This window comes from Nerophis ophidion, linkage group LG05 (assembly GCF_033978795.1).
Source record: "Nerophis ophidion isolate RoL-2023_Sa linkage group LG05, RoL_Noph_v1.0, whole genome shotgun sequence".
Classification (NCBI taxonomy): Eukaryota; Metazoa; Chordata; class Actinopteri; order Syngnathiformes; family Syngnathidae; genus Nerophis; species Nerophis ophidion.
Genome location: NC_084615.1, coordinates 16,567,757 through 16,577,756, shown reverse-complemented (window position 1 = coordinate 16,577,756; position 10,000 = coordinate 16,567,757). Strand labels below are relative to the sequence as shown.

General features: G+C 41.8%; 1 protein-coding gene across 1 annotated transcript in view; it reads right to left on the bottom strand.

Moving 5' to 3' along the window:
- Window positions 1-7,835, bottom strand: part of zgc:162144 (RD3 domain-containing protein) — a 12,424-nt gene extending 4,589 nt beyond the window's left edge. Inside the window, exons 1-2 of the mRNA XM_061900207.1 lie at window positions 7,667-7,835; window positions 3,728-4,041 (exon numbers count right to left, since the gene is read on the bottom strand). Coding sequence (XP_061756191.1) covers window positions 3,728-4,041 — 314 coding nt within the window. The 5' untranslated portion in view covers window positions 7,667-7,835. The remainder of the gene's footprint in view (window positions 1-3,727; window positions 4,042-7,666) is intronic.
- Window positions 7,836-10,000: the final 2,165 nt, after the last annotated feature.

The following is a 10,000-nucleotide window of genomic DNA, read 5'->3' as shown; positions in this document are numbered from 1 at the left end:
ACACAGTAATTTGGACATCTGTGTTGCGGAATCTTTTGCAATTTTTTCAATTAATAATGGAGACGTCAGAGAAGAATGCTGTTGGTGGAAAGCGGTGGATTGCAGCTGCCTTTAGCAACCGAAACACAGCCGGTGTTTCTTTGTTTGTTGTGAAGCTTTAACACAGAGCGGTCAAGCGAACATGTTTCACTACATCAACCAGCAAGTTTTTGGATGGGAAAATTGTGACATTAAGTCGGCTCTTACCGGAGACATCAGTGGCTTATACCTCCTCCTACTGCAGTTAAAAAAGGAAGCTGTGATCTTGGCTCCTCTGCTTCTCTCAGAGACACTGGCGTTCACCGCAGCCATCCGACTTTCAGGTATGACTTTACAATCTCACTAAAACACTATTAAAACAATAAGCTGATAAGGGATTTTCCAGAATTATCCTAGTAATTGTGTCTAATTACATCTGAAACGCTCGCACTGCCGCCACCTGGAGCCGTCGCCTTTTTTTTTTTTTCTAGTACTTCACTCTAAATTTCCTCATCCACGAATCTTTCATCCTCACTCAAGTTAATGGGGAAAATGTCGCTCTCTCGGCCCAAATAGCTCTTGCTGCTGGTGGCTATGATTGTAAACAATGTTCAGACGTGAGGAGCTCCACAAGCCGTGACGTCACGCGCACATCGTCTGCTACTTCCGGTACAGGCAAGGCTTTTTTATTAGCGACCAAAAGTTGCATACTTTATCGTCGATGTTCTCTACTAAATCCTTTCAGCAAAAATATGGCAATATGATCAAGTATGACACATAGAATGGACCTGCTATCCCCATTTAAATAAGAAAATCTCATTTCAGTAGGCCGTTATTCACAGAAACACTATGCCTACCGTCAAGCATGGTGGTGGTAGTATTATGCTCTGGGCCTGTTTTGCTGCTAATGGGACTGCTGCTTTACAGAGAGTAAATGGGACGATGACCTCCAAATTCTGCAGGACAAGCTAAAATCATCAGCCCGGAGGTTGGGTCTTGGGCGCAGTTGGGTGTTCCAACAGGACAATGACCCCTAACACAGGTCAAAAGTGATCAAGGAATGGCTAAATCAGGCTAGAATGAAGGTTTTAGAAGGGCCTTCCCAAAGTCCTGACTTAAAGGTGTGGACAATGCTGAAGAAACAAGTCCATGTCAGAAAAGCATCACATTTAGCTGAACTGCTGCAATTTTGTGGTGAAAAATGTAAGCAGAAGCTTGTGGATGGCGAACAAAAGTGTCTTATTGCAGTGAAACTTGCCAAGGGACATGTAAGCAAATATTAACATTGCTGTATGTATACTTTTGCTCACATTTTCAGTACAGCCATAATAAATTCATAAAAGAAGCAAACTTCCTCCTCTCTGAGCTGCTAGAGGAGCTTGGGTGTCCCAATGATCCTAAGAGCTATGAATTCCGAGGCAGGGTCTCCCAAGAAGAACAGGTCGTAGGTGAGGGTTCAGAAAAAGTGGAGTGGTCAATGTGGACGCTGTATCGATCCGTTGTGGTGAAGAAGGAGCTGAGCCGGAAGGCAAAGCTCTCAATTTACCGGTCGATCTACGTTCCCATCCTCACCTATGGTCATGAGCTTTGGGTTGTGACCGAAAGGACAAGATCACGGAGAGGAGCCAGATGATGTGGTTTGTGCATCTGGTCAGGATGCCACCCAAATGCCTCCCTAGGGAGGTGTTTAGGATATGTCCGACCGGTAAGAGGCCACGTTGTGAAGTCTAGGTCTCCTGGCTGGCCTGTGAACGCCTCGGGATCCCCCGGGAGGAGCTAAACCAAGTGGTTTCCCTGCTTAGGCTGCTGCCCCCGCGACCCGACCTTGGATAAGCAAGAGAAGCTGGATGGATGGAACCAAACTTCATGAATGTTTTTTGTGGCCAAAAAATATGTGGAAACTCAAGACAGCCATGAGATTATGTTCTTTACAAGTGTATGTCCACTTCTGACCAGGACTGTATACACCAGACCTGGGCAAAAGAAGGGCCGGGGGCCACATGCGGCCCGTTGAGCTTTTCAGTCTGGTCCGCCGACATTCCCAAATAATTGTTTTAGATGTCTAAGATGGAAAGTGTAGCTGCCATTATGAAGTGCACTCACTTTTCTAATGACCCGAAGTCTTCAACTATACTAAGTCTTGCCATGCTTGGAATCTGCATCATATACTAGTTACTATGCTCATCTAATTAGTTACTATGCTCATCTAATTAGTTACTATGGTCACTATGAGATATTTCAGATAGTAGGTGGGGTTTTTTTCACTACAGTGGGGAAAAAAAGTATTTAGTCAGCCAGCGATTGTGCAAGTTCTCCCACTTAAAATGATGACAGAGGTCTGTAATTTTCATCATAGGTACACTTCAACTGTGAGAGACAGAATGTGGGGGAAAAATCCAGGAATTCACATTGTAGGAATTTTAAGGAATTTATTTGTAAATTATGGTGGAAAATAAGTATTTGGTCAACCTGATGGAAAGTTTTGGCTCAAAATCTCACGATACATGGCTCCATTCATTCTTTCCTTAACACGGATCAATCGTCCTGTCCTCTTAGCAGAAAAACAGCCCCAAAGCATGATGTTTCCACCCCCATGCTTCACAGTAGGTATGGTATTCTTGGGATGCAACTCAGTATTCTTCTTCTTCCAAACACCACAAGTTGAGTTTATACCAAAAAGTTCTATTTTGGTTTCATCTGACCACATGACATTCTCCCAATCCTCTGCTGTATCATCCATGTATCCATTTTGGTATAAACTCAACTGGTCGTGTTTGGAGGAAGAAGAATACTGAGTTGCATCCCAAGAACACCATACCTACTGTGAAGCATGACGGGTGGAAACATCATGTTTTGGGGCTGTTTTTCTGCTAAGGGGACAGGACGATTGATCCGTGTTAAGGAAAGAATGAATGGAGCCATGTATCGTGAGATTTTGAGCCAAAACCTTCCATCAGGTTGACCAAATACTTGTTTTCCACCATCATTTACAAATAAAATATTTAAAATTCCTACAATGTGAATTCCTAGATTTTTTTCCCCACATTCTGTCTCTCACATTTGAAGTGTACCTATGATGAAAATTACAGACCTCTGTCATCATTTTAAGCGGGAGAACTTGCACAATCGGTGACTGACTAAATACTTTTTTGCCCCACTGTATGATTATTTGCATTTTGGTTGTGTTTTGGTTGATTATAAAATATGTTGTCAATATTCAGTGTTTTACCCTTCATAGTTAATATTGTAAATCCCACATTCTGTATTTTCACGTACATTCTGGGTGTCATTCAGTAGAAAAAAAAGAAGGTCAAATCCCATTACGTTTTTTTAAGGCGGGCTGTCATAACGTTTTTAGCTTTCAATCATTATTGTGAGGTTTTGTATGAGTGTTTCTAAGAATAGATATGCCGGCCCCCAGACACTTTTTTATAAAAATCTGGCCCCCCGAGTAAAATAAATGCCCATCCCTGGTATATAGGGTTCAACCAGCAATATTTACCTTTCAGAATAAAGAAGTAGTTTTGTTTCCTGTGCTTGATAACAATTTTGCCTGGCAACACAGACGACTACGATTACGGTGTTTCACCGTGAAAAACTGTTGATTGCTGCAAAATGTAACGGTATCGTTATTTTTTCAGTCATTTGTTGTAATGTATTTCCTGTAAAAGAATGTTGAATTCATGAGGCAACAGTCGTCCATCCTCACCTGACGATGACAGGGCCGCACTGGGCAGGCGGGACCTTGGCGCAGAGGTCCTGCAGCTCCAGCAGGTCATTGGGGGTCAGCTGGTAGGGCTGCGGGGTCTGCACCTTGGCCAGCCAGCTGTAGTCGGCTGCGGAGGAGGAGGAGCTGCGGCGGCGGCGGCGCTGGCCCTCCGAGGCCTGCTCTAGGCGGATGCGCTCTGTGCGCTTCACCATGGCGCCCAGCTCCAGCATCAGGGTGTTGGTCACCAGCTCCTCGGCGCTGCGCTGGCCGGGAACCTTGGGCTCCAGGGAGAAGACGGCAGACCAAGGAAACATCTGGAAAGGACCATCAGATGGGGCTGTTCTTGCTCACTTACATCTTGTATTTAATACAGAGCAATGTCTTTGTCATTTAAATAATGTAGTGGGCGTGGCTTAGATGTGTCAACTTTTTTTGTTTGTGCCTAGCAACAAGTGGACACACCAATTACAGTTGCATCTACTAGATGTTTTTTTTAAAATTATATTTAATACAGATAATTTTCTTTGTCATGTAAACGTGTAGTGGGCGTGGCTTAAATGGGCCAACATTTTTTTGTTCGTGCCTATGACCCAATTGTTATTGAGCCTCTATGAATTCTGCCTAGCAACAAATGGACACACCAATTACAGTTGCATCTACTAGATGTTTTTTTTAATTATATTTAATACAGAGAATTTTCTTTGTCATGTAAACGGTGTAGTGGGCGTGGCTTGGATGTGCCAACTTTTTATTGTGCCAATCAGCCAATTGTACTTTAGCCTCAGTGAATTCTGCCTAGCAACAAGTGGACACACCAATTCTAATTGCATCTACTGGTTGTTGTTTGTATTATTATGTTTAATACAGAGCACAGTCTATGTCATGTAGACAGTGTAGTGGGCGTGGCTTAGATGTGCCAACTTTTTATTGTGCCTATCAGCCAATTGTAATTTAGCCTCAGTGAATTCTGCCTAGCAACAAGTGGACACACCAATTCCAGTCAACATTGCTGCGGCTACTAAATATTTGTTATTTTTGTATTTAATACAGAGCACTGTCTTTTTCATTTAAACAGTGTTGTGGACGTGGCATGTTTGTCAACCATTTTCTGTGTGCCTATAAGCCAATTATGATTGAGCCCCTTTAAATTCTGCCTAGCAACAAGCGGACGCGCCATTTCCAGTCTGCTTGAATCCACTACATCAGTTATTTTCAAACTGTGGCACGTGGACCACCAAGTGGTACGCAGCCTCCGTCTAGTGGCACGCCAAATAATCACCTGATTAAAGTACAGTGTTTCATTAGTGTTACTGTTCAAACTGTGTGTAGTGTTAACATGGCCAAAAAATATTAAATACACTTGTTAAAAATAAAAAAAGCTTTGATTTTAATGATTACTTAGGCCTACTAGGCTACTGTATTTTAATGTTGGTCATTATGGTGGTACTTGGAGAGCCAAGCACCACCTCAAACGTTATAATATTGTGTTTATTATAGAACCCTGTGTTTGTCATGTAGACCAGTGGTCCCCAACCTTTTTGTATCCACGGACCGGTCAACGCTTAATATTTTGTCCCGCGGCCCGGTTGGAGGGATGGGGGATGTCTTTTTAAAAAAATTTTTTTTTTTTTTTGTCATGAAAAAGGGACGTTTTTGTCATGAAAAAGGGAGGGTTTTGTGCTTGGTGCACTAATTGTAAATGTATACTGTTTTTTTTATGTTGATTTAATACATTAAAAAATAATAATAATATTTTTTAATTTTTTTAAAAATAAAAATTAATAAAAAATTATTCTGCGGCCCGGTGGTTGGGGACTACTGATGTAGACCAGTGTTTTTCAACCTTTTTTGAGCCACGGCATATTTTTTTCATTGAAATACCACCACAGGCACACCACAGGCACACCACCAGTAGAAATCATTGAAAAATAAAACTCAGTTGACAGCAAAAAGTCGTCACAATTGTTGGTTATGACTTTAAAGCATAACCAAGCATGCATCAATATAGCTCTTGTCTCAAAGTAGGTGTACTGTCACTACCTGTCACATCACACCCTGACTTATTTGGACTTTCTGTTTTCCTGTGTGTAGTGTTTTACTTCTTGTCTTGCGCTTCTATTTTGGTGACTTCTTCTCTTTCGTTGGTATTTTCCTGTAGCAGTTTAATGTCTTCCTTGAGCGCTATTCCCCTCATTTACTTTGTTTTAGCAATCAAAAATATTCAAGATGTTGCTATCCTTCTTTGTGGGGACATTGTTGATCGTCATGTCATGTTCAAATGTACTTTGTGGACGCCATCTTTGCTCAACACGCTGTAAGTCTTTGCTGTCCTCCAGCATTATGTTTTTGTTTACTTTGTAGCCAGTTCAGTTTTTGTTTTGTTCCCTAAGCTTCAATGCCTTTTCTTAGGGGCACTAACCTTTTCTTTATCTTTGGTTTTAGCATTAGATAGCTTTTTACCAGCAACCTGCCTCCCACTGTCATCTGCAGATTGCGATTACGACAAACCGTGTTCCCACATCTCCAAAGCAATTATCCACCTGCTGCCACCTACTGATATCGAAGAGTATTGATGAGTTTTTTCTTGAGACCTGGTGTGGGATCTGAGTCGAGGATGTTGTTGTGGTTTGTGCAGCCCTTTGAGACATTAGTTATCTAGGGCTATATAAGTAGACATTGATTGATTGATTGATTGAAGAGTTTACATTGTTACTCTGCCGATCTCTAGACAGCACCGACATTCAACAAAACTTCATTTGCAGACTATAATTACTGGTTTGCAAAAAATATTTTACCCCAAATAGGTGAAAATACTAGGGATGCACCGATTAATCGGTAACCGAATATATTCGGCCGAATATGGCAAAAAAGCCACATTCAGCCTTCGGTGGAATGAGTTAAGAACAATGCCGAATAGTGGCGTGTGACGCAATTTTTTGATGCGGTGACGCAATCAACCAACGTGCGGTGACGTTGGGGTATGTTGTGTACCTGTATAAGTGTATGAGGTTACAAGCACATACTTATTGAGATTTAGTGGGTCCTCTGTTTACATTATTAGCCTGTTGTGTAGGCTACCTGTATAAGTGTAAGAGGTTACAAGCACACACTTATTGAGATTTAGTGGGTCCTTTGTTTACATTATTAGCCTGTTGTGTAGGCTACCTGTATAAGTGTAAGAGGTTACAAGTACACACTTAATTGAGATTTACTTGAGCCTTCTGTTTACATTATTAGCATATCTACTGTGGCTAAGCTACTTTTGCTAAAAGGACAATAATTCATTTGTTGTTGGTTTATCCACTTTAATGCACTTTATTTTTTTTTTGGAATGCATGTTTTGTTTGAAGGCTTAATATAAATGAAAAACTTTGTGCTTTTTTTGAAAAGCAAAGGCTACTGGAATATTTAAAAAATGTCAATATTCAATGAAAAATTACTTTATTTGAAAAACATGTCTAAATATTTATTTTAGGCTATTTATGCAATCTAAAAAAAATTGTGAAAAACTGCATTCATTATTCGGTATTCGGCCTTCGGCCAAGCGTTTAAGTTTTATTCGGCTTCGGCTTCGGCCACAAATTTTCATTTCGGTGCATCCCTAGAAAATACATAATCTCCTACGGCACACCAGACTGGATCTCACGGCACACTAGTGTGCCACGGTACAGTGGTTGAAAAACACTGATGTAGATAGTGTAGTGGGCGGGGCTTGCTATAAGCCAACTTAGTACTGTGCTTATGAGCCAATTATAATTGAGCCTTTATGAATTTCGCCGTTCAACAATGGACACATTTCTTTAAATTAATAATAAAAAAAGTTTAATTTCATACAAATATTTTGATAAATATATATATACATTTTTTTAACATTTAAGGAGTTATTTTAAAAAAAAATGTAAATGTTGCACAAACAAGTGAAACATTTGAAATCCTCACCTTGCATTCACTTTGCTGCCAATCCCGAACTTCCTCACGTATCGTCTGCTAGCAGCCAGGTGTCCCGCACACCTCCATCAGCAGAAGCGAGTCCTCAGGTGTGTCACCTGTCTGCCTCGCTACCACTCTCAGGCGGTCCCCGGCAGACAGTGTGGGTGTGCGCAGTTTGTGTGTGTGTGTATTTATGTTGCTGTGTGTGGGGGATTGAGAATAGACATAATCTTGTCATGAGTGTGTGATGAGGTGAGTGCACACCGGGGTGAAGAGTGTATGACGGAAGTTGTATTGGCCATAATTCATATGTTGACATGATGAATGTGCTTTTTTGGTGATTTCATCTTGAGTGGAAACAGACGACATAAAACCCTACACCTGTGTGATGTTGGCATTTAGGAAGCGTCATTTGTTTATTTCCATATCTCGGGTGATGATCCAGCATTGCATAACAACTTCTTTTGTAATCCCCCTCTCTGTTGGGACCGCCAGTCGTGGCTACAGACTGTGGGTCGGTCCCTGGGTTTCTACACCACTCAGCACTGAGCCACCAAATCCCAGATTACGTTCAAATCCATGAGTGCCTACCTGGAGTAATGGCTGTTTATCATGGCGATTATGATCTAATTAAAGGAACCTTGACCGTGGCTGCATAGACAAATGTTTACCAACCCCAAGAGCAGTGATGTTGTCACGTTGTGTAAATGGTAAATAAAAACAGAATACAATGATTTGCAAATCCTTTTTAAATTATATTCAATTGAATAAATCGCAAAGACAAAATATTTAAAGGCCTACTGAAATTCGATTTTCCTATTTAAACGGGGATAGCAGGTCAATTCTATGTGTCATACTTGATCGTTTCGTGATATTGCCATATTTTTGCTGAAAGGATTTAGTAGAGAACACGATAAAGTTCGCAACTTTTGGACGCTAATAAAAAAGCCTTGCCTGTACCGGAAGTAGCAGACGATGTGCGCGTGACGTCACGGGTTGTGGAGATCCTCACATCTGAACATTGTTTACAATCATGGCCACCAGCAGCAAGAGCGATTCGGACCGAGAAAGCGACGATTTCCCCATTAATTTGAGCGAGGATGAAAGATTCGTGGATGAGGATATAGTGAGAGTGAAGGACTAGAAAAAAAAAGACAACGGCAGTGGGAGCGATTTCAGATGTTATTGGACACATTTACTAGGATAATTCTGGAAAATCCCTTATCTGCTTGTTGTGTTACTAGTGTTTTAGTGAGATTATATGGTCGTACCTGAAAGTCGGAGGGGTGTGGCCACGGGTGTGGTGACCGCCAGTGTCTCTGAGGGAAGCCACGTTTCTCGACGAGACGAAGCGAACGCGGCCATTGGGGCCGGGCTGAGCTTTTTCCCCCCCTCCTCCACGGTGGAAGCATCCCACGTTCGGGGGCGGCTGGTCGGAGGAGGCAAGAGAGTCTGCAGCTGCCTCTGTGACAGGTGCACGAGGAACGACGCGAGCTCCGCTCATGTCTACGGTAAGAGCCGACTTATTATCACAATTTTCTCACCGAAACCTGCCGGTTGACATGTGGTAGAGAACCATGTTCGCTTGACCGCTCTGTTCCATAGTAAAGCTTCACCTTCGGGAATGTAAACAAGGAAACACCGGCTGTGTTTGTGTTGCTAAAGGCAGCCGCAATACACCGCTTCCCACTTACATCTTTCTTCATTGACGTCTCTATTATTAAGTGAACAAATTGCAAAAGATTTAGCAACACAGATGTCCAGAATACTGTGTAGTTATGTGATTAAAGCAGACAACTTATAGCTGGGATCGGGCTGGAACAAAATGTTTGCTACAATCCGTGACGTCACACGCACGAGTCATCATACCTCGATGTTTTTAACAGGATACTTCACACGAAATTAAAAATTGCAATTTAGTAAACTGAAAAGACCGTATTAGCATGTGTTGCAATGTTAAGATTTCATCATTGATATATAAACTATCAGACTGCGTGGTCAGTAGTTGTGGGTTTTAGCAGGCCTTTAACATTCAAATTGCCTACAAATGTCGGAACACACATTAAGGTGAGTTCGTAAAAAGTTTTACTGTACATAACCATTAACAACTGTTCCCAAACTACACAAAAGTCATTGTTTTGTTGTCAACACAATCCTGTTTTTTTAATGTTGGTAGCGAAAATGAATAACATTATAGGAGTGGGCCAAAGTTCATCACCACCTGCACAAGAGACTAGGATCCTTCAACGTCTGCACAAAGATGATGAAGATTTTCTACGAGTCGGTGGTGGCGGGCACCTTTTTGTACGCCGTGGCCTGCTGGGGCATCGGACTGAGAGCGGG